This window comes from Podarcis gaigeae, assembly GCF_964106915.1.
Source record: "Podarcis gaigeae genome assembly, chromosome: 2".
Lineage (NCBI taxonomy): Eukaryota > Metazoa > Chordata > Lepidosauria > Squamata > Lacertidae > Podarcis > Podarcis gaigeae.
The window spans coordinates 25,154,666-25,181,963 of record NC_139679.1 but is presented as its reverse complement, the minus strand read 5'-3'; the positions used below and the strand labels follow the sequence as shown (position 1 = coordinate 25,181,963).

At 39.9% G+C, this 27,298-nt stretch overlaps 1 protein-coding gene across 5 annotated transcripts in view; it reads right to left on the bottom strand.

Annotated features, from left to right (window-relative positions):
- The window catches only part of CEP112 (centrosomal protein 112), a 219,169-nt gene that overhangs the window by 141,208 nt on the left and 50,663 nt on the right, over positions 1–27,298 (bottom strand). For all 5 annotated transcript variants that reach the window (XR_014561326.1, XM_083727455.1, XM_083727457.1 and 2 more), the window contains 9 exons: positions 26,630–26,716; positions 22,517–22,616; positions 21,319–21,437; positions 21,005–21,148; positions 9,703–9,857; positions 8,783–8,912; positions 8,203–8,295; positions 6,904–6,963; positions 2,194–2,273 (listed from right to left, as the gene is read on the bottom strand). Coding sequence is in view for 4 of the 5 variants with exons in the window: in XM_083727455.1 (XP_083583581.1) it covers positions 2,194–2,273; positions 6,904–6,963; positions 8,203–8,295; positions 8,783–8,912; positions 9,703–9,857; positions 21,005–21,148; positions 21,319–21,437; positions 22,517–22,616; positions 26,630–26,716 (968 nt within the window). In the remaining variant the exon portion in view is untranslated. The remainder of the gene's footprint in view (positions 1–2,193; positions 2,274–6,903; positions 6,964–8,202; positions 8,296–8,782; positions 8,913–9,702; positions 9,858–21,004; positions 21,149–21,318; positions 21,438–22,516; positions 22,617–26,629; positions 26,717–27,298) is intronic.

Below are 27,298 nucleotides of genomic sequence, written 5' to 3'. Positions count from 1 at the left end.
CACATTGCCCAGAAGCAGTAAGACCCCTATAATATTGCCTCAAATCTCTGAAAAATTATCTGTACATAGTCTAAACATCTGCCAAGTTGAGAACTTATAAAGGCATAGTATAAGCACATACATGAAATAAACACAAAACACTACACACACACACACACACCACACCCCTTTCAACATATAGCTGTTTTACCCCCTTTCCTTCCCATACAGAATCTATGCTTCTGGGTTCTGCATGATCATCAGGTGTGCAGAATCAGGCCATACATCTATTCCCTGAAAACACACAATACAACCTTTATTCCTTTATATGCTGCTATTACCTAAAAAGAACCATGAGAACACCATAAGATAATATTTTAATGTGAGTATGAGCATCATCTTTGGGATTTAAATTAATACTGCAGCCATCAACACTAAACGCTCTCAGTGTAAACGTTCTCTCATCTCAGTGTGCTGGAATATTTATTAGGGTTGAACTAAAAAGAAGAGTTTGTGGTTTTTGCCAAAGCTTTCATCTGCTGAAAAAAGCACACAGCTTTAGCAGTTGGGGGTTGGAAATGGGAAAATGCACTCACTTATTCAGAGTCAGGACATGGAGCATTGACTTAGATCTTAAATGGTTTTGTAATGCTGTTATATAGGATAAGTTACAGGTAGGTAGCCGTGTTGGTCTGCTGTAGTCGAAACAAAATAAAAAAATTCCTTCCAGTAGCACATTACAAACTTAGTTGGTCTCTAAGGTGCTACTGGAGGGAATTTTTTTATATAGGATAAGGTGCACCATCATTACGTCCATGCAAACCCTGACTTTCAGGGGGAAAGTGGGGGAGCACTTGGGTGACAGTCTTGAAGCAGCAACAGAGAGGGTAAAAATATTGCTACAAGCTCAGATAGTTTTTATACTTTTGAAACTTTTGAGCACTGCTCTGTACAGATCTATATCCCCGGGACCGCCTCTCCTGGTATGCCCCACGGAGAGCCTCAAGGTCCATAAATAACAACACCCTAGTGGTCCCGGGCCCTAAGGAAGTTAGATTGGCTTCGACCAGAGCCAGGGCCTTTTCAAGTCTGGCTCCGGCCTGGTGGAACGCTCTGCCTCATGAGACCAGGGCCCTGCAGGATCTGATTTCTTTCCGCAGGGCCTGTAAGACAGAGTTGTTCCGCCTGGCCTTTGGCTTGGAGCCAGTTTGATTCCCTCCCTCCCTCCCCCCCCTCTCTCTTTTTCCCCCTTCTTTTCCTTCTCCTCCTGCGATGAGGCTACATTTTAATATTTTAATGTTCCATTATTTTAATTGTTGTGTTTTATTTTTGTTTTTAAGTTTGTAATCATTCATCTTGTTTTTATTATTGCTTGTAAGCCGCTCTGAGCCCGGCCTTGGCTGGGGAGGGCGGGGTATAAATAAAAAATTATTATTATTATTATTATATTTCACACTGAAAAAACAAAATACAATATTTATTTGTATCACCATATTGTCTTTGCTTTGTTATATTACTGCTTATAAAAGCTATGAGCAAAAGGCGACATTAAACTCTGCATGAACAGGAACTTTTCAAATGCCATAAAAAAACCACAACTGGATATGCACAAATAACACAGGCAGCAATTTTAATCTCCAGACCTAATTGTTTTTAATCACATACTGGGTGACGCATTTTGGTTAGACAGTAGAAAGAAAGAACAGCACTCTTCTTAAGAGTTTGATGCCTTTTCTTGAGAAGAGCTCCTTGCCTACAATGAAGACAGCCCTTTTCTTTTTACACTGAGAAATGAGGATATAGTGAAAGTATCCAAATAGTAGAGTTAAGTGGAACTTCACCACTTCTGATTCTATTTGATGGCTAAGAGCCACCTCTCTCCATCATGTATATTTAGATACAAGCATGACTCCAGTATCAACAAAACCTACATATGTATTAGGATAATAAGACTATATTAATTTATATAATGTATAGGAATGTATGGGAGTATATTACATTGCATTTGTGTGTGTGTGTGTGTGTGTGTGTGTGTGTGTGTATTTCTCTCTCTTTCTTATACACATTTTTGTTCTCCCCACCCCCTCACGTCTCCCCTTTTTTCCTTTGTATCAATTTATTTCTTTATAGCTGAGATTCTTTCAATAAAAATATTGATATTTTAAAAACAAAACATAATCTTCCTCAGGAACATTCTGGAGCCATTTTACTCACCTCAGCATGTCTTCCATTTTTCGTATTCTCCTATGAGAATCCTTTCTCTCCTTCTCAAAGTCATTCTGCAACCCATGCATCTAACATTTAAAAAAGAAAAAGAGTTACGTTCCAGCCATCACACACACCCTGATAACCGTGACATATGGTCACTGCCATTCATTCTCTGAGGTCTTCCACAACAGACTCTATGTGAGGTTGCATTTGAAGATGGTTCTGAAACTTCAGCTAATGCAGAATACAGCATCCTGCCCATTAACCAGCACAGACCACTATTCTCACATACAGTGGTACCTCGGGTTAAGAACTTACTTAGTTCCGGAGGTCCGTTCTTAACTTGAAACTGTTCTTAACCTGAAGCACCACTTTAGCTAATGTGGCCTCCCACTGCCGCTGCACGACTTCTGTTCTCATCCTGAAGCAAAGTTCTTAACCCAAGGTACTATTTCTGGGTTAGTGGAGTCTGTAACCTGAAGCATCTGTAACCTGAAGCATCTGTAACCCAAGGTACCACTGTATCTATCACCTGTTTTGAAATACAGTCGTACCTAAGTTCCCAAACGCCTTGCGAGCCAAATGTTTTGGCTCCCGAACGCCACAAACCCAGAAGTGAGTATTCCAGTTTGCAAACATGCTTTGGAACCCGAACATCTGACACAGCTTCCGTGGCTTCCATTTGGCTGCAGGAGCTTACTGCAGCCAATTGGAAGCCGCACCTTGGTTTCCGAACATTTTGGAAGTCAAACGGACTTCTGGAATGGATTCCGTTCGACTTCCGATGTACCACTGTATCTGCAATTGTCCCAGTTTGTTTTCCAGTCCAATATTAAGGGCTTATTTAAGGCAGAGCTTTCCAAACTGTGTGTTACAACATATCTGGCATGCCCTGCGGAGGACCTTAAGGTCTACAAATGACAACACTTTGGAGGTCCCAAGTCGCAAGGTGGTTAGATTGGTCTCAACTAGGGCAGGAGCCTTTTCAATACTGGCCCCGACATGGTGGAACGCTCTGTCACAAGAGACTAGGGCCCTGCGGGACTTGACCTCTTTCTGCAGGGCCTGCAAGACAGAGCTGTTCCGCCTGGCCCTACGGTTTTGATCTATGGGCTACTTCTAAAATGAGGCTGCATTTTAAATTGTATTTTAACCTGTATTTTAAATTGTCCCCCCCCCCCATTATGTTTTTATTGTAATTTTACTGGTGTTAACTGCCTGAGCCCGGCTCTAGCCGGGGTATAAATAAAAATTTATTATTATTATTATTATTATTATTATTATTATTATTATTATTATTATTAGCATGTCAGCTGCAATGTGTGTGTTGCATGAACACTCCCTGCATTCCTCCCAGGGCTGGAAAGGGCCAGTCTGTTTTCTGTAAAAGCCTACTCCTGCCTTTGTCCACTAGAGTTGCAAGTAACCCCAACCAGTGATGCAAGTGACCTTGGGACAAAGCTAAGTGAGCATGAGCCAGATAGTCATGTAAAATACAGTATTGTTAAGAAATAAAACAGCATAACTGAGAGTTTTAAATGTTTCTTTAAAATTTTACTTCTTGTTAGTGGAACTTGCCAGGGAGAGCTTTGTCCCTTTTGCCACCTTGTACTGCAAAGCAGATGGAAAGCTGCCATCTCACCATTCTTGACCAATGTGATCACAGATTTTACATACTCTAAATATTTCCCACTATGTCGTCCTCAATTAAATAAGTCGAAAGTTATGGAAAGTCATGAAGACCAGCTAATATACCTATGATTGTAATGTTTGGTTGCTAGCAATTCTGCTCTGTAGTGGGTCTTTTACTTTGAGGTCTCCTTTTCTTTATTGGTCCAACAGTCAAAACTTTAAACTTGCTAGACATATGTTCCCAGTGCTTTTGCCCAAGGCAGAATAGGTGTTAAAGTTGTTTCTTCCTTTGATATGGTTCTGATACCTATGTGGAACTGTCAGCCTCATGTCTGCTGCAGAGATAGTTCTCCTCATTTGTCTAGTGGAGTTTTCAAGCTTAATATGCTGCAATAAATAAAATAATAACACTAGAATACGTCTGTTGAATTAGCCCCTACTAATGTAGTTGCATTTAATGGCTGTTTTTATGCCTTGTAGGTAAACCACAGATGGCTTATAATTTCAGCCCTGGGGTCATATATTATCCTCCGGAGAACCCTTCAAAGGATGTCTGCCAGTGGACAAAAAAAAAAAAATAATGCATGTGGCAAAAACAGAAGCCATCCCACCCACCCACACCAGAAAATGAACACAAAATGCTGAAGATGGTGGTGTCAAACCTACGGGCTCAAAAGGCAATCTCAGTGCAATTTTTTAATCACTGAATGCAACTTTCCCACATCCCCCCCACCCACCCAGAGCACAAACCTATGCTCTACCATGTGACAACACAGCCTCAATGTGATTGGATTCTCAGGGGTTTTCAGGGGCCACAAAAATCACATGGGGATGCCACATGGGGCCATGAGATAGCTACCCCTGATGTAAAGCAAGTAACCTCTTGGTTTGGGGCAACTGGCTAAAACATTTTAAAATGTTTTAAGTAAAGGTAAAGGGACCCCTGACCATTAGGTCCAGTCGTGGCCGACTCTGGGGTTGCGGCGCTCATCTCGCTTTATTGCCCGAGGGAGCCGGTGTACAGCTTCCGGGTCATGTGGCCAGCATGACTAAGCCACTTCTGGCGAACCAGAGCAGCACACGGAAATGCTGTTTATCTCCCTGCCGGAGTAGTACCTATTTATCTACTTGCACTTTGATGTGCTTTCGAACTGCTAGGTTGGCAGGAGCAGGGACCAAGCAACGGGAGCTCACCCCGTTGCGGGGATTCAAACTGCTGACCTTCTGATCAGCAAGTCCTAAGCTCTGTGGTTTAACCCACTGCGCCACACATGTAAAATGTTTTAAATGGTTCTAATTTTGGTTCCTCTGTTTTGTTTTTGTCGGGCGGGTGTTGGTTAAATGTTTAGTTGGGGTTGGCAGTTATTTTAATCTGGGTATAACTGTAAACTGTTATTATTGTTATTGTTGCTGCTGTTATTATTGATTTCTATTGCTTTATTGGTTTGTATGTTGTTGGATAGGATATTTTGTTTTTTAACGTTTGATGTTTTGTTATGTTTTTATATATGCTGTAAACCGCCCAGGGTAGCTGGGAAAACCCAGCCCAATGGGCGGGATAGGCATTTATTATTCTTAATAATAATAATTAAAGCATATATCAATACAGCCACACTTTCCCTTTTCCAATACATTTTTAACTGCCAGATCTGATGATAATCAGTTCTATGGGAGCTGCTCCATGCCTTGGCTTTAATAATATATGTGGTATGTGGTAAGAGGTGGTATGTGGGCTACTGACACACATGTGCTTTTAGCATATCACAGACAACCTATGTAGAACTATCAACAGCTCAAACACCAGGTCTCTACACTATACAGTGGTACCTCGGGTTACATACGCTTCAGGTTACAGACGCTTCAGGTTACAGAGTCCGCTAACCCAGAAATAGTGCTTCAGGTTAAGAACTTTGCTTCAGGATAAGAACAGAAATCGTGCTCCGGCGGCGCGGCGGCAGTAGGAGGCCCCATTAGCTAAAGTGGTGCTTCAGGTTAAGAACAGTTTCAGGTTAAGTACAGACCTCCGGAACGAATTAAATACTTAACCCGAGGTACCACTGTAGTATATGCAGTGGGCAGCTGCATTAATGGGCATCTCTTCTAAATCAAGACATCAACTGAGTGATGGCCAACAGGCACCCAACAATATATATCTGAAACAATCACACTATCATGCGCATTCCGGAAAAGCAAAGTTGGCCAGCCTTGATTTACGTTTTCCTACACCGCTGCAAGGGAATGTACACACAGCAATGATCAAACATAACTCTTTTGTACTCTCAGGAACCTAGAATCATAGAGTTGGAAGAGTCCACAAGGGCCATCGAGTCCAACCCCCTGCCAAGCAGGAAACAATATTAAGAGTTCCAACAAGTGTTGTTAAGAGTTCCAACAAGTGTTGGATATCAAGAGAGATATTTGCAGGATTCTTTATATATGATTGTGTTCTCCATTGTTTCCTACAGCTCAAGTGAAATATTTCTGTATTTTGCTAAGAATTCTGGGTGATTGGGGTTGATGGACTGCCATGAAAATTTCAAGGACAGGCTTGTCAGCAAAGAGGTGGTTGTGAAGACTGAAAGTGGAAGAAAACAGTTTAATATTACTTTTCTCAATCTGGCACAAGGAGCTGCTGTATTGGGGTGGAATGAGCCTGTGTCCTCCAGTCTCTGCCTCATTGATTACTTTGGAGAACAGGCAATATAATCTGTGATTTGTTTTTTAGTTAGTAGATCTTCCAATTCAACCTTTTAAATCTGGATGTCATTATAACTAAAAATAATTACTGAAAGATCTTAAGCATTTTCAGACAGGGCACTATTCAAATCTTTAACCTAAGAGGGTTTCCCCCACTTTATGGACTAAAATATGCTAGTGACTATAACTTAACCAAGACAGTATAGCTCTCTGACAAACATTAACAGGTTTATCATTGAAAAAAGCTCCTTGGCAGATAAGCTTTTACATTTCACCAGTTCTGTGTTCCTTTTCTGGCCAACATTTGCATTTTACAGTTTATAAATAAATCTTTTAATGGTTACAGTGGATATTCCATATAATAAAACTGATACTTCAATTCATTACCTTCTTTTCAAGATCTCTCTCTAAATGAAGTTTCTCCTGCATATATGTCTGTTCTTGATCCTGAAAAACAGAGGTCAAGGAACTGACGATTACATGATAACTAAAACTTTTGGAACTATCTGATAACCATATTCAATGCACATGTAACAGCAAGTTTGATCAGACGGCGGGGAGTTGACTTAGCTAATCAATTTTAAAACAGGTGAAAAACTGGTCTATAGAAAAGGTGTGGGTATCTGAGCTCAAGATGCCACCAGTTCCAGTTTCCCATTAAGGTAAAGGTAAAGGGACCCCTGACCATTAGTTCCAGTCGTGACCAACTCTGGGGTTGCAGTGCTCATCTCGCTTTATTGGCCGAGGGAGCCGGCATACAGCTTCCAGGTCATGTGACCAGCATGACTAAACCGCTTCTGGCGAACCAGAGCAGCACACGGAAACGCTGTTTACCTTCCCGCCAGAGCGGTACCTATTTATCTACTTGGACTTTTTGATGTGCTTTCAAACTGCTAGGTGGGCAGGAGCAGGGACTGAGCAACAGGAGCTCACCCCGTCGCAGGGATTCGAACCGCCGACCTTCTGATCAGCGAGTCTTAGGCTCTGTGGTTTAACCGACAGCGCCACCCGCGTCCCAGTAGAGGTGTGCAAACATGCAGAACCAGTTTCCATATGCCCCCACCCCAAAGTGGGGAGAGAGGTTTGCATACATGAGCAAAATACCACAAACAGTTAAAGGCATAATATGGCCTCCTCTCCCTAAAGGGTTACACAACCTGTAGTAAAGGCAGCTAATGGATAAAGAAGGAAAGGATGTTGGGCAGTGGAAAGCTGAAAAGGAGATGCAGTGAATTTACTGGTTAGGAATGAGAAAGAATAAGAGCCGGGCATAATTTGGACAGCAAGGAAAAGGCATCAAATATTTGAAATGTAGGAACCATGCGACATGTTTATGCTAATGTACTAATTTATACAAATGTAGCTATCACTATGTAAGACAGACACAGGGATTACTTTCAACTTCACTGTATGCATTTCTTTAATCCACTGATATATACGCTTTTCATATCAGTTCAATAAGTAAGGAAATAAGACAAATAGCCCCCAAGTTTCTTTAAAGGGTTTAGCCAGAAATAAGAACATATTCCATTATTACGGATGTTGAGTGATTGGCTCACATTTCCAAGAACTCCAGAAACTCTCTCACTTGAGCATTCTATTCATACAAATCACAGAAAGTAGTAAAACGAAAAAAGAAAAAAAAAAGGCTCATCATTTTTCCTGAGTGAAAAATGCAGGGCTCACCCTCAGCTGTTGCTGTCTTTGATGTTCTGATTCCAGTAACTGTTGTTTTAATTGCGACACACACTGTTCTAATTCTTCAATCACATCAGATGCCTGTAGGGATTTAATAGACAAGGGAATGTTGGTCTTGTATTAGCTCCGGCAGAAGTAAACTTTTTTCAAAGTTCAACTTAAAAGACAGGGGGAGGAGAAGATGATCTACTTGGAAAAAATACAGAAAACTTTTAAACTCAGTCTCTCCATATTTCATTTGTCCTTAAAATGCAAATACTACTATAGTTACTGATAGATTAAACAGTGTTGTTAGAATAGACATTGGCACCCAATTAAAAATTGTGCACACACTTCAGAGAAACAAACTAACACTGAAACATTAGACTTCAATGTCTACATGCATGCATATTAAGTATATTAAGGGAGCTGAGAAGAATCAGCTGATTAAATTAAACCCAGTCATATCTATACATGTGTATGCAAGCATAAAACCTCAAAAATTAACACTGAAAACTTGCTTTAATATATTGTTTATATATAAGCCTATCTGCATATAAGCCTATCCTATTCTTGAGTGTGAACTTACTTTCACTGCAGAAAGAGCATGTTCCTGTTTCAACAAATCTATGTCATCATCATATTTGCTTTGTAGAGTCTGAATGTTCTGCTCAAAGTCTTGTACAATACGCCCCTTTTCTTTCTGAAGTGAGTTGCATCTAGAAATATTGCAAGGAAATCTAAGCAGAGGTATCTGAAATAACACAACATTCTCTTCTCTTACACATCTTACAGCATGAACAGAACAATATTAACCTTCATTTTCTTATGAAGCATGAAAATGAAATCACTTCAAAGAATGAACTGCTTTTACAAAAATACAACCAACGAGAAAACAAGCGGTTTCATATACCAATCCCCATAGCTTTATATAGAGCTCCATTTTCAACCAGGGACTCCACACCCACCATTGGGAAATCCTGTGAGAAGCAACCAATAACAGATCAAGTACATTATCTGAGGTAATGGCAGATGAAGGTTCACTTTTCTCATAAAGTTACTATCCGGATCAAGGAGAACAAGAAGTTCAATAATGATTATGCTACACTATTTTGCTGACTTTCCTGGGTTCTTTATAGGTTCATTGTATTTCTCCATAGAACTGTGAATTCCTCAACCACTGATGTGCCTTGGTGCCACAAGATTGTTTGTTGTCTTTGCTACAACATATCAACATCACTACCCCCTTAGAAATTGTACCTCTGCTATTGATTATTATCACCGTTGATTTATCCCATTAACCGCCATGGAAACACATCAGAAGGTGAGGAAATTATTCCACAGTATGTGATCCAAGTAAATAGGCAAGTAAAACATACCCAGATATTTAAGAAACTCAAAATGCAACTTTTCGTTTTCATTTACCAGTCAGTTATTACTAAATACGAATGTTTTATTACAGGTGGCACCTGTAACACCTATTATCCAGTGGAAATGTTCATTAAGTACCTTGCCTTGACTTCTTCGAGTTCTGTGCACACAGCCTGGTAGGCTTGCTCAAGACTGGTCTTTTCTTGAGATAACTTCTGATGCTGCAAATTACTGGATTCTGCTTCCACAGTCAACTGGTGGACACGGGCCTCCAGCTCTTTGACCATCTGGTTCTAAATAAAGTGGTTAAAACTCTGTTAGGAATTGAGTTGATGTGCAGATTCTCTATGGAAAATACAAAGGTTGGAAAAGCAAGCCCATCAAATCACATACAACAAAGCAAATTAAATGTGTATCGATTTCAAACAATTTCAAACAGAATGAACAGCCTTTCATTCAAAATTTAAAATTTCAAAAACAATTTCCAGATGGGAGAGTCATTATAGAGAGTTGCTCCAGAATAATATACCACTCTATACTTAATCTTGGACTGGACTTAACCGTCCAAGGTTCCTTTTCCTTTACCTTTATACCTAATCTTATCATAAAGCTATAAAAATTGAGACTGTAAAGAATTGGTAGATTTACTAATGCAGTGGTACCTCGGGTTACATACACTTCAGGTTACAGACTCCGCTAACCCAGAAATATTACCTCGGGTTAAGAACTTTGCTTTAGGATAAGAACAGAAATCGTGCTCCGGCGGCGCGGCGGCAACAGGAGGCCCCATTAGCTAAAGTGGTGCTTCAGGTTAAGAACAGTTTCAGGTGAAGAACGGACCTCCAGTACGAATTAAGTACTTAACCCGAGGTACCACTGTACAGAGAACTGAATAATACTGGCATCATATGGTTGGCATTTGTTTCTCTCGAGAGACAATGGAGTGCACCTCTGGAGGTGAAGTCAAACCGCTGCATTAGCAACACTGAAGTGACCTCCCTGGAGCACAAGCCTGGACAGTGTGGACAGATGACAAGACCCCACTCTCAGCTTCACTGGTGTGCTCCAAAGGAAAGCAGAGCAGTACGTTTGGCACTAGCTTGGCTGCAGTAGCTGCTGGAAGGAGGCATACAAAGCACCATCCAAGAAACTCCACTCCAGATTTGTGCAGGATTTATTCCTTAACCTTTTTTTCTCCTGAGGATATCCCACAAGGCAGCAGAAGTTTCAGATCAGAGTTTTCCTTTGTCCCTTATCTGAAAGTAGGTTTGTTATGACCCTGCACTTTTGTTTTGCCACTGCAGTATTCTATATATCATGCCATGAGGCAAATACATGCTATTTCTTCCTTTTAGATAGCACTACTGTACAGGGACTAGATGTCAGGGGGCCTTTTGCATAGTGCTGCTGATGGGTCCCCAACACAGACAACCTGAACCCTTCAACGCTGTTGCATTATTGTTATTTTTTTAAAAACCTCTGGCAGCAACATCACTCATGGTCCTCCCTCCTGGACCTCCGGGCAGCATTTTAGCAGCAGGTGTATGGTAGTACCATTTTTTAATCTTGGCTCCCTAGGTGAAAAGGCTGTTCGCTATCTGAATTTATCCAAAATGCAAATACACATGATTCATTTACATAGTGAATGTACACAAGCCATTAATTAATTAATGGTAGGTTAGGCTGAGAGGCAGTGATTGGCCCAGGGTCATCCAGTGAAGTGGAGATTTGAAACCCGGTCGTCCCCCCACCCCCCCGCACCGGTCCTACTCTGACGCTTGAACTACTACATGACACAGGCTCTCTTCTCATTTCTACCACTTCTTATTCCAAAAGCAATCTCTACACCATCTGTTTCATAGATCTATGGGTCCACGCATTACAATTTGAGCAACTTAGAACAGCAAGTGGCCATTGCAAAATGAGCTGAAATTGCCTCCTGTCCAAAAGATGCACTGCTGCCATCCCACTGCAATTTATTTATTTATTAATCATCTAGATGTTGCTCTTCGGGGCACTGTCCACCCAGAACTATTCACAACATCATAAAACAATACATAAATAAAATAGAACGTAACGACAGCACTGGTGTTCGCAATCCTTTAAAAGTCTGAGCAGTTTACAAGCATCAGTACAAATTAGCACTTAAGAAGCATAACCATCTGTGGTAAAATAACCAGTTCTAAGAGTATAGCCTTTAAGAGGTTTGATAGAGGTAGGTTTTTAAGACACACATAAACACCGGCAGTAGAGAGGCCATACACATCCTTGTGGGGTTCCTCAATCTGGAGGGCACTACAGAGAAGGTCCCATCTCTCATGCCCAGCAGCCGAACTGACCTGATAGGCAGATATACAAGCAAAACCTCTGAGCTTGCTCAGAAATGTACCGGCAACCAATGCCACTGGTATAGATTTGGTGTCCTATGCACCACACACTCACTATCAACTAGCATTCTGCACCAGCTGAAAGTTTCTGGACAGTCTTCAGAGGCAGCCCAATGTAGAGTACATTACAGTAGTCTTTCCTGAATGCGACCAGCCAATGTATTGCTGGGGCAGGGTTTGATCTCTCTAGATAAATTTGTAACTGGCATAACAGTCTCAACTGGTAAAGGTCAGATGCCTCCCATGACAACCAGGCAAGTGGTTAAAATCAAAGCTGGGTCAGGATTCAGGAATTTAAACAGGACACACAAATATCATTATGTTAACAAAGGCTTGTGCGGCAGAAGCACGTGGAAAGAATGAATATTTCCAGCCACTGTTAAAGTGAAACTTAGCATCCATCAACTCAGTGCTTTTTTATAGTATGTAGCTGAAATTATTGTTGACACAATTATGTAAACTGGAGATTTTTATGGCTCATACGTGGGTAAAGCACTTGCATTATAACTTCTGAAACACGAACATCACATACGCAATGCATTCTTAAAATATATTCTTTCAAATTGTTCTTAACACATCTTTAAGGACTGTATTTGTTTGGACAAAAAGTCAAGCACATTTTTCTTTTCAATTATAGGATTTGCTGTGCAGCCAGTGGAGATTACTATCCTGCTTTTGATAAACAGCAGCTTTCAGACATCCTGTATCCAGTAGATTTGGCCATATGATAAGATCAAGAGGATATCCCACTTTGCCAATTGGACAGTATTTGGCAAGGGGGGGGGAATAATTTGAAACACTCGAAAGAGAATAAACTTTTCTTGTTTAAGAAACAGTTAGCAGTTCATAATGGCACACGAGAGAAAACTGAAAGGGCCCAAATAATCATTTTAAAAGCACTGATAATGAAAACAATAAACCCACTGGCTAGAAATTAAAACACATCTCCTAGATGATTTCAAGTAAAATTACTTTTTAAAAAAATGTTCTACCAGAAAAGGACTCAAGGCAATGTACTGTAAATGAAAAAATAGCTCATATATAAAAACAATAAAAACCAAAGGCAACAGAGTGTAAGCTATTTTAATAGGACAAGAAAATTAAAATATTTACTCCCTGTCTGAACTCTGATGCTGAGGCAGGGTGGGATGCTTTCCAAGAAAGCAGATTCCAAAGTTCTGGTGCTACTACAGAGAACACCCTGCCCCAGGCTCCACAAAAATTTCACAAAGACGTAGAGGGAAAACCTGGACCAAGAGCTCTACAACCAATCACAAAGAATGGAGACGTTCATATGGAAGGAAATGTGTGCCTGTTAGAAATTCAAATGGAAATATATTTTAACCTAGATGACAGAGATAAAATGAATTGTAATCTTAATTGAAAAATATGAAACTTCATTACATAAACTCTGCATATAGGTCATTAGCAATGGTGTGGCCAACTTAATAAAGTGTCCACACCAGATCTACCCTTGTAAGGCAGGCCTCCTGAAAACACTCTCGGAAGAGGTTAAAATGTTCATCTTATAGTGTTTTGGTAAAGGTATGTCCTGAACACCGTGGCTGCCTGAACATCTCACATAAATAAGTCCTTTCTCACAAAGCTGCTGAGGTGGCAGCTTCCCAACCAAGCATGCCACAAAACCCTCAGGGACTTGAAAGTTAATGCAACTCTGTAGAGCAATACACCAACCATGGAAGAGAAAAGGTTGTGAAGACTCTTCTGACCATTATGGGAGTGGGACACTGAGGAGCACTGAAACTCTCCATGTACACTGACAATCCCCAGAGAGAAAATGACTGTGTGCCCTACCTTCCTGTGTCATACATTTGGTAATGGCTGTGTCCTCTGTGGTGAATCAAACCACATGGTTGTTTAGGCAACCATGATTCTAATGACAAAATCTGTGGAATCTGCCATTTGGAAAGTCTATTGAAGAAGTCTGTATTCCACTTTTCTCCCTACTGGTGCTCCCTAGATCCTCTCCCATCAGTTCCAGCTAGCATGGCCAATTTATGCAGCCTGGGGCTCATGGGTGTTGTAGTTGAAAACATCTGGAGAGCACCAGGTTGGACATGCAAGACTTGTCACTCCACAAGTTCATGTGTCCACCGGTGCTTGTGAAGTGGAAGCCTATGCCATGAAGAATGACTGCCAGAACATGACTATACGCGGAAAAACAGACCTAAGGGAAACTCTCTCTCTCTCTTTCCCATCTCCAAGTGAAGTGTATGCCAGGATAGTGTAACCAAAGGGGCAGTCTCTCTACTCTGTTCTTTAGGCTAGAGTTCTTAACTTAGCTCCTTCTTTCAAAATACTAAACTGCCACAAGTAAGGAACAATGCCAGAGTCTATCTGCCCATGACAAAGGTGGGAAGAGCATGATCCTCTTCCAAAAGTAAGTTTAGGAGATGGCCCTTCCTGCCCCCCAAAAAACATAATTTCCCTATGCTAGGTGTCCTACTCCAGGAGAAAATATTGTCCCTGTAAATTTGACATCTAAAATAATAGACTGGAAAGCCTCCTCGCAATGAAGAACCAGCCATCCAAATGTACGCTGCTATAATTCCTAGTAATTCTTTACTGATGTTTATGCATACAGGCAGACTGTTACCTGAAATAAGGGGAAGTAAGAGACAGCAAGGGGCAATACAAAATAAAAACTAGACAAAGCAGTAGAGATTATGTGGAAGCAACATTAGAATTAAGCATTTTAAAAATACTGTACAAAAAAGTGAAGAGGTGGGTGAATAAAATCATAAACCATAAAAAAGAAAGTTCATAATTCCATAATATACCAGGTTACACAAGAGGAATTTGCGATTGAACGAAATATCTAATACTTATTTAAAGCTGAATCTGATCAAGCAGAATCATATCAAGTGTTTTAGATCTTATCTGCTATCTAGCAAGTCACAGGAAATAAGAAGATATTTAACTCCTATTGTATACAGGGGATAGGAAGATATTTGATTCCTGTTATGATGAAATGTAAACACATGTAATTGGAAGAGAAAACAATGTGGCTATTAGGCAGTGAATCACTTTCAGATTTCTTGAGACTCTTTGCCTCAAAGCAAAGAAAAACAATGCGAGAGGAAATAAATATGATTGCCTAACAACCTGGTTGTTTAGACACATGCTAATGCTGAAATCTTTCAACTTTTACACATAAGTGTGATTGAAACAAAATGAAATTTAGTGTACAAAGCAATATACACAAAGTAAATTATCAATAAAAACTCCATATGACTACTGAAAGGTCTGGGTGCCTGAATGTGTGAAAATATGTGGTTCATAATGTTACCAGGGTAACTGCTCAGGAGAAGATATAAGAGAAACAATACGACTGCAGGAGGAAGGAGGAGTCAGTGAAAGTTGTCTCCCCCGCTTCCTCCCCACTTTCCCACTTCCATCTTGTTTGTGGAACTGGGCGTAGGGAATGCTCCCACCAGTAGAAGCCTAGTTACGCAGTTTCTAAGCCTTTATTTCCCCTTCATTTCATTTCATCAGCCAGAAAATTAAACATCATACTGAACCATGCCTCCCTCACATGTTGTGGTTGTATCCGAAAACAACAATGTTTAATATTTGAATTTATATAAAGCATATGTATATTTTGGGTGAGGTGCAGTGCGGTGCAGAGGGATGGTCTTCAACATTTTGAAAGGGAGGGAAGGCGTTATCAAAAACAAGCACTGTGGATTTCAGGTGAATTAAAAAATAACAACACCCCATGTGGTACATGACAGACAACATAGGCAACACCTGCGTTGATAAATTGATGTACTGTTGTATTATTATGCATTATTATTATGATTAGACTGCATAGCTGGCAAGCAGAAACTAAAAGTTGGATACCAAGCCCAGCCACAATTTGGAGACCCCATACAGTGGTACCTCAGGTTACAGACGCTTCAGAATACATACGCTTCAGGTTACAGACTCTATTAACCCAGAAATATTACCTCAGGTTAAGAACTTTGCTTCAGGATGAGAGCAGAAATCGTGCTCCGGCGGCGCAGCAAAAGGGAGGCTCCATTAGCTAAAGTGGTGCTTCAGGTTAAGAACAGTTTCAGGTTAAGAAAGGACCTCAGTAACGAATTAAGTATTTAACCCGAGGTACCAGTGTACACAGATCAGATTCAAGCTCCTATTGAAGCAGAATTTTCTTTAACAGAATTTTTTTAACAAGTTATCAGCCCTGCTGATAACTAAACTTCATTGTTCACATAACCCTTCTCTCTGGCTAAAGGCACAAGAAGATAAAATATGAACTGGTGGTTTTAAGAAACAAAATAAATGTTTATTTATCAAGTGATGAATTGCAGAAGATAAATTAAGCTGGTATGTAAAACATAATTCTTATTGCTGTAGACTTCTTATACAAAACTATTGCATGCTATTTGAGAATGCTAATAAGCTACTTGTTTGAAGGCTTTAAAAAGACCTCCAGATATATATTTATTTGCCCACTTACAGTTATAAAAAGCCCACACTCTCGCCCAGTAGAAAGCAATATCCAACCTGGCCAAATACTTCATTCATTCTTACTGGGATATCCCTGAATTTGATGTCTTTCACAGGAGAATATGATGATTTGCTGGGTAAGATGCTACACCTACTGCTCAGGGACAGCAGCCAAGCAAAACACAGGAATCATGCGAGTCAGAGAGTCACTCCAATGCATGCTATGTTCAGAGAGTAATATCCAACATGACCAGAAATCCATCCGTCTCTAAATCCCATTTCTGTTTTAAAAGGCTGCCAATTTTCAAATATTCCAAAATGAATCATTCACCACCATGTGTGTGACACCCCCCCAAATTCGTTCCAATATATTTTTTAAAATTCCATTTATATGTTTATTATAAGCTTAAAAAGGATTAGGAGTCAAATGCCAAATCTAATGTTGACTTTTGGGTGAAACCATTGTTCCAACTTACTTGTCAAATTCTAATAATTTTTCTGGTCCAAAATCTAGCAATAACTATTGTTGTATGTTTAAGATAGCAATATTTCTCCTCAGAAATAGAACTATGTATAATAGAATAATGCATGTGTCAAGAATATAATTTGCAAGTCTCGTCACTCAGCAAAATTCACTTGTGCACAACAAATGGCACTCTTGACAGTAGAAAACTCTATGAAAAAGGGAGGTGGGGGAGTCTGAAATAATAAGAAAAGAGAAACTAATTTTCAGTGACAGTCTAGTCTTTCATCTTAAGCCATACCTTGAACCCTACTATGTTTAATTATTAAATCAGGAGCTGCTGTGCAAGATCTGTCTGCTTTTGATGGTTCTAAAATTCAATCCTGCTGACAGACTGTGTCCATTTCTTGCCATATTTATCATTACCTATGCCAAGGTTTGAATGCTAATTTTTTTCAATTCAGCTTTCATTAACAACAGAATCTAAAATTTGATTGAGCTTTAAAGGCAACATCAAACAAATGATCACTACTTTAAATGTGCCACACTGATGAAAAATGTCAAAAGGGACCTGTTGAGTTTTAAGGCACAAATACCTGCCTTGCAAACTCCAAGTACAAAATTCATCTCACAAGCGACTCAGAAGGGAAGGACACCAAGACACAAAACCTTGTGAAACATCAACACCTGAGCATAGAACAGAGAGACACTTTTGCAATGAGTTTGTATTCTGTCTCTACTGTCAAACTAGAATAAAGAAATGATGAAGGACCATGCGGGAATTGCAAGATGAAAAGTGGCTTCCCATCTATATGAGGAACCAATCTGGGATGATGGATGACCCCTTTTAATGAGATTCCCCCCTAGGGGTTACAGCTTCCCAATATGTGTCCAGTTCCCTATCTGCTAACAAGTACTTTCAAATCTTTTAACGTTGCTCAAGTGTGACACCATTCCATCCTGCAAATCTGCAAGTCATTACTTGTGCCCACTGTTGCAATACAACCTCTGATACCATAACTATGCTGATGCTATGACAACTCAAAGAAAGCATTCATGGTCTTTGTTGTCTTTCAACAGGCCTTGTCAATGCTGGGAGCGGGGACAGACAACCATGCCATATCATGAAGAGTGCAAAGAGTTCAATCGTAACACATGCAAGCTACTACCAGCACTAACAATAACTTGAAAAGAATTTATTTAAGATGATGAACGTTTTCCCTTTCCATAAATCAAAATACTTTGCATTTATAGGTCCTGTTCACATGTCATGGAAAGCCACAATCCATGACTGTTCCTGACTTGTTCCTGTTTCATTTCACCTTTCCTTGGGCAGGGGGAAAGGAACCACGAGTGCTGCTTTGCACATCACAGCTTGTGGTTTGCTTCCCCTTGCTTGAGTAAGGACAGAGTGAAATGGGAGGAATTCGACAGTCTGCAATAGAACACTGCTCATTCACACTGAGCAACAGCTCATGGCTTGCTGTAATATGCAAACATGGTCAGAGAGAGCATCTCAAATCTTCCAAGTGCTGCATACACATTGATATAACTGCCTTGGAAGAAAGGGCCAAAATTATCACCGAGAGATAATGGTTCGTCTAAGGCCACCTAATGAGTTAATGGCCAGGGAGAGATGGGAAGAAACAACACTAGCAACTTCTTTCTTCTTGCCATACTTCAGCTCCCCTCTGCCCTTCCACTACTTAAGACTGGAAAAGAGCAAAAAGAGGTAAGAAAAAGATTAATGTGTCCAATCATAATGAAGGAAGAGAAAGAAGAAAAAAGAAAACCGTTTTAAAACAGAATCTGGTGCCCTGTGAAGTCTTATTGACCACTCTGATTATCACAACCAATCAGGCTCAGCCTTTCAGAACACAGAAGAGGAATCAAAGACTGACTACAGTGGTACCTCTGGATGCAAATGGGATCCGTTCCAGAGCCCCATTCACATCCTAAAGCGAACGCAACCTGCATCCGTGGGTCGCGATTTGCCGCTTCTGCGCATGCGCGTGACGTCATTTTGAGTGTCTGCGCATGCGCGAGCACCGATACCCGGAAGTAACGTGCTCCATTACTTCCAACCCGAAAATGCTTAACCCGAAGCTACTTCAACCTGAGGTATGGCACTACTTGCCAGACTTGCCAGTACCCAAGAAAGGTGTCAGTTTTCCTGCAACATCTCTGCCTTCCAGACCAGAGATGGGGAGGATTTTTTTAAGCAAAATGACCTCATTTGAACCTCCTGGACTACCATAAGGGCCAGAACATAAATATCCTGCAGATTTGGCACTCGGAATTTTGTGATACAGTTCTTAGCTTTTAAGAAAAGAACCAAAATGCATTCTGAAGTACTTATTTTATGAAAAAACACATTTAGAAATGTGTGCATTGAGATAAAATAGGTATTTGAAGATGTATTCCGTGATTATCCACATATTTAAGCATCTATGAATTTTCATACAGATTTAGCTTTTTTAAAAAACCTGCAAGTTAACTGCAGAAATGGGATGGAACAGACTTCAGAATAAACACACTTGACATAGATACAAACCAGAGACAGAGTGATCTGGCCAACCCTACCTTCCAATTCTCTGTGTTCTTCATACTCTACACTAAACTGATTGAACTTGCAGATCTGAAAGTAGGTCACTTCAGGGGGAAGGAGATAAAAAAGTGGAGATTTTCTAACTAACTGAGCAATTCTTTTGATAAGGTCTCTTGGCACCCTATGTGGCAAATATCCACGAAGAAACATTAAGATGGAGCAATGGAACAATCAGGAGACACCAGCAGAGCAGATTTATCATAGCATAAAACCTATAGGTTTAAATATCCCATGCTAAGAACATTAAAACTGGAAAATAAAGTGCAAACATAAGGAAAAGGCATGGACCTACATTATATGTAGGGCTGCCTCTGAAGACAGTTTGGGAACTTAAGGTAGTGCAGAATTCAGCGGCCAGGTTGCTCACCGGAGCAAGCCAGTTTGAGCACATTGCACCAATGCTGGTCTGACTACACTGGCTACCAGTTCTGGGTCCAATTCAAAGTGCTGATTTTGAACTATAGAGCCATAAACACGTCAGGACTGCAATACCTCAAGGACCACCACTTTCCCTATGAACCTATCCAGACCCTGATATCACCTTCTGAGGCCCTCTGAGACATTCGGAATGTGGCGACACGAGAACAGGGCCTTCTCTGCAGTGGCTCCCCATCTATGGAATGCTCTCCTCAGGGAGGTTTGCCTGGCGCCTTCATTATACACCTTTAGGCACCAGGCAAAAACGTTCCCTTTTAATCAGGATTTGACTGACATCCTATGCCCTTTGAAAATGTGTTGGGTGAGGGATTATTGGGTTGTTGTTGTTGTTGTTATTTTATTATGTACTTTGTGGTTTCATATTCTAATTTTATTCTGTGAACCACCCTGAGACCTGCATGTATAGCATGGAAGAAGAAGAAGAAGAAGAAGAAGAAGAAGAAGAAGAAGAAGAAGAAGAAGAAGAGCAGCAGCAGCAGCAGCAGCAGCAACAACAACAACAACAACAGCAACGACTCCTCATTGCAGGAAAGTAATCCACACTTTAGCTCAAGGAAACCCACTATTACAATGATACAGAAAAAAATGTGACCTAAAGCGGAACCAGTTGTTGATTAGCCATAATAACATAAAAGGCAAGGCCCACACTTCAATGCAGGTTTTGCACCTCTACAGGTTTGATTCTCTATAGAACTAAAAAGTAGGAGAAAAGCTTTAGCTGGAGCTCTGAATCACTACTGCCATTTCATAATAAAAATCTTACAATAAACTGTAAAATGTATCAGCTATTATATTCAAAACAAACATGGAGGCGAAGTGAAACCTTGTGTGAAGTAGGATGGGGGAGAGGAAGAGACACAGTGTTCCCACTTCAACTATCCGTTTAGTAAAGCAATGTCACTGTTTACAGTCTTGTACTGCACAAGAGTTACAATAATTCTCAGCCTGACAATATTTTCGCATATTTCTGTGACACAAATAATTTTTTTACCTAAATTTTTATATCAGCACTGCAAAACACCCGTTTATGTCACTTGAACTATACAAATTTCCACATTCTGGAATACTTACAGTTGATTTGTTTTGTGCCAAATATTCTGCTTCCATTTTACTTAGTCGTGCATTTGTATCCTCCAGCAATTCCTGGATGTTTTCCGTGTGTTTTTTCTGAAGGTCAAACTTCTCCTTTTCCATTTCAGCCACAGCATTATGGAGCTATACACAAACACACACAAAAATTAGGATAGCATTCAGCAGCTCCTATTCTAAAATGACTGTGGTATTATAAAAAGGCAATGTATTATTTTTAAAAAATAGAAATATTTTTTCCATATCAATATCTTCCTACATTTATAGTGAATCCAGAAAAAAAAAATACAGATTACCCTTTTCTCCCATTCATTGTTCAAGGAATCTGTACTTTGCTCACACAACTTCTTTAGTTCTGCAATTTGCTTTTCCTTTGCTTCTCTAACAACTTGTGACTCACGGACAAGCGTCTGAACTGTCAGAAAAGAGAAATATAAAAGAAGAAAATGCAATACATGAGAAAATGGGCCTTTCTGATATTACATCTGGCAACGGATATAATCAGATGAGTGTTCCAGCTGACCTCACTTTGTTTAAAAGCAGCATTTCATTTTAATGTGTGAAACCTGCCTTTGATTACATTTCTAAAAAAAACCTTGAACGACAAAATTAGTTTGCTTCCAATTTATTTCTGGATAAGTGTGATCATAAAACGTATCAATGTTTTGAATAGAAAGCGTGGTCAGGTTCCAAAGAACTACAGGTAGTGACCATTTTAGACACATCCAATTGACGCATGATTGCGTCATCATGGAAGGATCCATGATTGTGGATCCTTTTGGACCCAGAAGAGGGCAGAATGGGGACCGGATAAGGGAAGAGCTTAATGGGGGCAGGGCATAATGGGGTGGAGGCATTTATGCATGCTCTGCGGAACGAAACCTCCGCACAAAATGGTCACCTTCTGTACTCTAATTGTACAGAATTCAGTAGATAGGTCTACCAAGATTTTGTTTGTTTCTCATCTGATTAATGGACTACGCTGCCATATTGTTGTTTTTTTAATCCCAAGTTGCAAAAGTTGTTTGCCATAGGATACGGGGGGGGCTGGTGGAGAGGGGGTGCCCATCACTAAACTCATTGGGTCGGCAGAACAGTCCTGAGCCAAATAATTTCACTTTAGAAAACCAAGCCAAACACTTGAGCAAAGCTCAGGGTGCTCAAATGCTTCTAACAGCAAAACAATTAAGACTTTTCAAATGTATTCAGATTAATTCTATGCAGGTTCAAAGGTATACCCTCCAAATGAGACAGTAACTCCCAACAGTAGCTGTTGACCACCACACCAGCAGACTCATCCTGCTTCCTTTTACAAAGGCTGCTGAGAAGATCTAACCAAAGAGAACAGGGATGCTCTTTTTTTGTTCTGTAGCAATCCATGGCAAAGCCAGTTTGAGGAGCAATTTCTGACAAAGTCCTGAATATTTGCCTCTAGTTAGATAAGGTGAAAATTAATACTTTTGAGTCCAGAGTACTTTGTTTATGCTTCATCACCTTTTTTTTCAAGCTTTCGAATGGTCTCTTCAGCTTCACTCTGCTTAGTTTTGTACAAGGTCTTCAGTACCTCAGTTTCATTATTCTTTCTGTCCAAAATCTATAGGATAAATCACCAGTGCTTAGTAAATCTATGAGGCTAAGTATATACAGGAAAGACTACAATCAGAATACAGTATAGTATCAGCGGGAACCAAGATAAATTTGGTATATTAAAAGAAACTCCATCAAGTGCGTATTTCTCACACACTTAATAAGGATTTATGAATTTAGAAAGTATTTAGAGCAACTAAATGTAACATAAACAAAGGATGCATTCAGCTGGTCAAAACAGCACAAAACTTTTTAAAAGACTCGTAGTTTTAGTGTAAATGTCCTTTGTGAAAGGAACTGAAAAGAGAGGGAAACGTTACACAAAAGACTGATTTTGAGAAGATTTATTTTCCCCAAGGCATCAACATCCCTTTGCAATCATATAAAGAATTTTGAAGTCTAACAAGTTCTGAAAGAGAACTCTAAAATGCAAGTGTAAGTATTATTGCTAAATGCTCTGTTTAATCCTTTGGGATCCCAGCAAGAAAAGAAAAGAATGTTCATGAACACAGTGAAGAAAACATTCAAGATGAAATGTTTTCTTTACAAAAGAACTCGGTATTCAGTCTGCAAACAAAAAATAATAATAAAGGGATTATTCTTTACTTTAGAATACCATAGGACATCTCATCTGGAGACCCTGCTGTGTCAGTCAAAACAAAACTACTAGTTTCAAAGGAAAAGCAAGGGCAATATTTTTGTTCTAAACCTCCCCAGAATACAGGGCTGTACATATTTATGATTATTAACCAGCTTAAACTTTTCAGTGGATTCCCCAAATCCTGGGATAATTCCCACCGCCATATTCTCTGGCCACAATCTCACCTTTGTGAAAAATATATTCTATTCCCTTTACACTCAACCAATATTTAGTGGTACTCGCAATTCTGAATAGTATAGAAATGTAAGTTTTCTAGCCTTATGCCTTTCGTACTGGGCTGAATATACAAACCCAAACTACTATGGCTCCTACAGGCCTAGACAATGGTCTACTTCCATTGATCGTAACAATAAAACTTGGTTATTTGCAAAACTGCCAGCTCTCCACTGTACCACATGTGGTCATGAAATACCACAAGATATCCCACAAATTTATAAAATAATGTTCTGCCTCACTGTCTTTCAGTTCATGACACACGGACATTTCCTATTCACTCTCAGCAATGCATAAACTTAAAGGAAGCAAGGCATTACTTCCACCCACACTGTGAATCTGGAATACAAATATATAGTAATGTTACAGGCTGGAGGCAAAATGTCCACTGGCTCTTCTTTTAATCTCTTACTATGCTCAAAGCAATTAGGACCACTTTTTTGAGGGGAGCTGAGGGGAAACTGCTTCCCAACCATCTCCATATCCCATCACCTTTTGCCACCGATCTTGCCAACATATCTTTCAGTTTTCTTATGCTGTTATATTCTTTCTCAGTTTGGCTGACATACGAGAGACCTGGCCAGGATTCATGACTGTACTCCTTGTTGAGGTCTCCATCAGCAGATTCACTTCATCTTCAACCACCCAGGACATTTACTCACCCCAGGCTCAGTTCAGAGTTCTGGTACAAGTGAACTTTAACTGAGAAATCATATTGCCTCTGACACCAATCCTAACATTACTGTTTAAGAGGATGTGGTTTCACACTGGACACCTTTGGGAGCTGTTGGTGCCTTGGGTTGACCAACCTCCCATTCCATGTTATTCTTTCAAAACTCTTACATCCTCTCATATTCAGCACCTAGACACAGTGGCAAGAGCCAATTAACAAAATATGTACATTGCCAAATATTACAATCCTTTTGAAGAATCTTCGATGTTTTATACTTTGGGGTCAAACAATGTTATCATTATTACGTATGAATTTATACCCTGCCTTTCTACAAAGGTTCACAACACAGTTTACACAAAATCAACACAGTATAAGAAAAATCCCCAAACAGCATAGCCTTAAAACAAAGCAAACAAGCATGAAAAACCAACATTCACCAAGTCTTCTGACAGATTTTCAGTACTGCTATCCCCTCTGAGTCATTACAACAAATTAACTTCTATTATTACCCTGCTAGTACCCTGCAAGATACTCAATGCTACAACATGCATTTTATGTATTTCATTTATTCAGAAAGTTTATACCCCCTTTTTCACCACATCTGGGTCTCAAAACAGCTTACAAAATCAAAATATACAATGCACAAAATGTAAAGATAAATTAAAACACTGGAGAAGAAAACATCAAAACAGCATTCACACCGCAAAGGCCTCCTGAAATAAATCCACTTTTATCTTGCATGTGAAAGTGAGTAAGGGACAGCACCTGCCTAATTTCCAATGGGATGAAGCTCCACAGAGTTGGGTGCACTACACTGAAGGAAGGAATAACTCCTCGTTGACATGAGTCATGCTTCTGGCCCAATAACAGTACTGCCCTACGTGATCTCAGCGATCAATCTGGGACATACAGCGTAAGACAATTCTTAAGGTGTCCTGGGTCTAAATTGTTCAGAGCTTTGTTCACTACCAGTATGAGAACCTTGACCTGATCTGCTAGCAGATGGGAAGTCAGTACAGATCTTTTAACACTTGTGGAATGAGCTGGCAGTTGTCTGTTCCCACCACCAGTCTAGGTGCAGTATTCCACACTAGCTCAAGCTTCGGACTGCCCAAGGGCAGTTGCAGATAAAGCACATAATCCAGTCTTGAGACTACCAGTGCATGGACTACAGTGGCCAAGCTGTTCCTATCCAGGAGCTGCTGTAGCAGGCATACCAGCCAAAGCTGATACAAGACACTGCTAACCACCAAGGACTCCTATACCTCAGACGACAAATATGGTACCCCAAAGTATGTCCCTTCTGCTTCAGAGGGTCCCATAAGAAAATCACTCCATAACCCATCGAAAACATGAAGTTAGATCCAGAGGTACATGGGCATTAGTAATTCTGGCAGTGGTACTGCCCCATTAACTGTTATGCAGGGACTAGTGAGTAGAAGACAGCCTGCAGCACCATGCAAGCCCTTGTGCCAGTATGCATCTTGAGATGCTGAGCAAAACCTCACGCAAGGGACTGTGCAATGCCTTGCACAAATGGAAGTGGACTTCTGGATTTCAGTTCGCTGAAAACCCTTCTTTATGTGGCAGCGGCCTTCTGCTCATGGAGCGTTGTAAGATCAAATGCATTCAGAGTGGAAATACTCTGAATTGTAGCTTATACTAGTCAGAGGTTAATTGGATGTTAAGCCACATTAAACTAAACTGTGTTTGGCATTATGTGCTCTTTGCAAACTCTTCTAAATAAATAAAAAAATTAACTCCCTCAGACCTTCTAATGTAAATCTAGTAGTAAACAGAAGACTTCTTGGTAATTGGAAGGTTTTACAGAGCCAATGGAATGCCTATTAACAAAATGAGAAATGTTTCCAACAATCAAATGCTATTACCAATGTAGGATCAGGCATGGGATTAACTAGTTGGGAGATAACGTGCTCTCTTGTACCACCAGTGGGACCAACTTCTGTTCTGGCAAATACAAAGAAATAGCCACAAGCCCTATCTACTGAAATCCAACTCAGTGGTTGCCAAAGCTTTTACCACAGCTCTTTAGACAGCAGGCTTCAAGCCATTTGCAGAATCTCTCTCACATGCATCACCACAAGGTTACAGTAGCAAAATACAGGGTTTTAGGAGTGTTCAAATTTTTGTGTTTGTGCACAAGCGAGCACATATGTGCATTTTCCATATAAGTGGAACTGCCTACCAAGGCCAAGTAGTTTGTAATCCTACTAACATGATCAGTGCAAGCTACAAAAGACAGCACAATGCTGCATCCAAAAATTCTGATTATTCCAATATACAAAATCCCATTCATATCAGTTTTCGAGCGTTTCACATAGCCAATGGAATCCTATTTTAAAGCCAAATACTGGATAAACTGCCTAAGGAAAAGCTTTACTTTTATTATTTCTTTGCACACTACAATGTCATATACAATCATCATTCAAACCTTTTTCACAATATACTATACCTTCTGAACATCTCCATCGTGCTTCTGCTGTAATTTAAGCTTTTCTTCTTGAATTCTAGCTTCCATTAGTTTGGATTTCATCTCCAGCTGCAAATGGAAAATTTAAATATATTGATCAGCTTCAAGAGAAACAAAATAATATTATTTTTTACCAACCTCCAAAATAAGCTCAATATTTTAAAAGTTAAAGTCACTCATTTTATTTATTTATATAAATAAATATCAATCTGCTGAAAATGGTTTCAGCTGAAGTTAGACAAGTAGAAAAAGCCTTTTTCAACAACAAACTGTTTTCTACTTGCAAGTACCGATATATTGGTCTCAATTTGATAAGAGGCCAATTCCCATTTTCTACAAACATAATCTAAATAAATGCAAGATGCTTGTAAATGCAAATACCAGTATATAATTATAAAAGCATGTTGGGCACCGAAGTTAACACTGAAAAATAATTGCTGAAAACAAAATGCACCAAGCAATCAAATGAAGGCAAAAAGAGTACTATAATACACAGAGAACTCCTTAAAAGGGGGGGGGGGTGTTCAGCCAGTGTAAGCCAACAATAATGTATGTGCTTTGTCAAGATTGGATCTCTTTTATTTTATATTGCCCAAGAATTTAATAGTTTATATTAAAGGGATTCTCAAACCGGTCTTCTACATTTTCTCA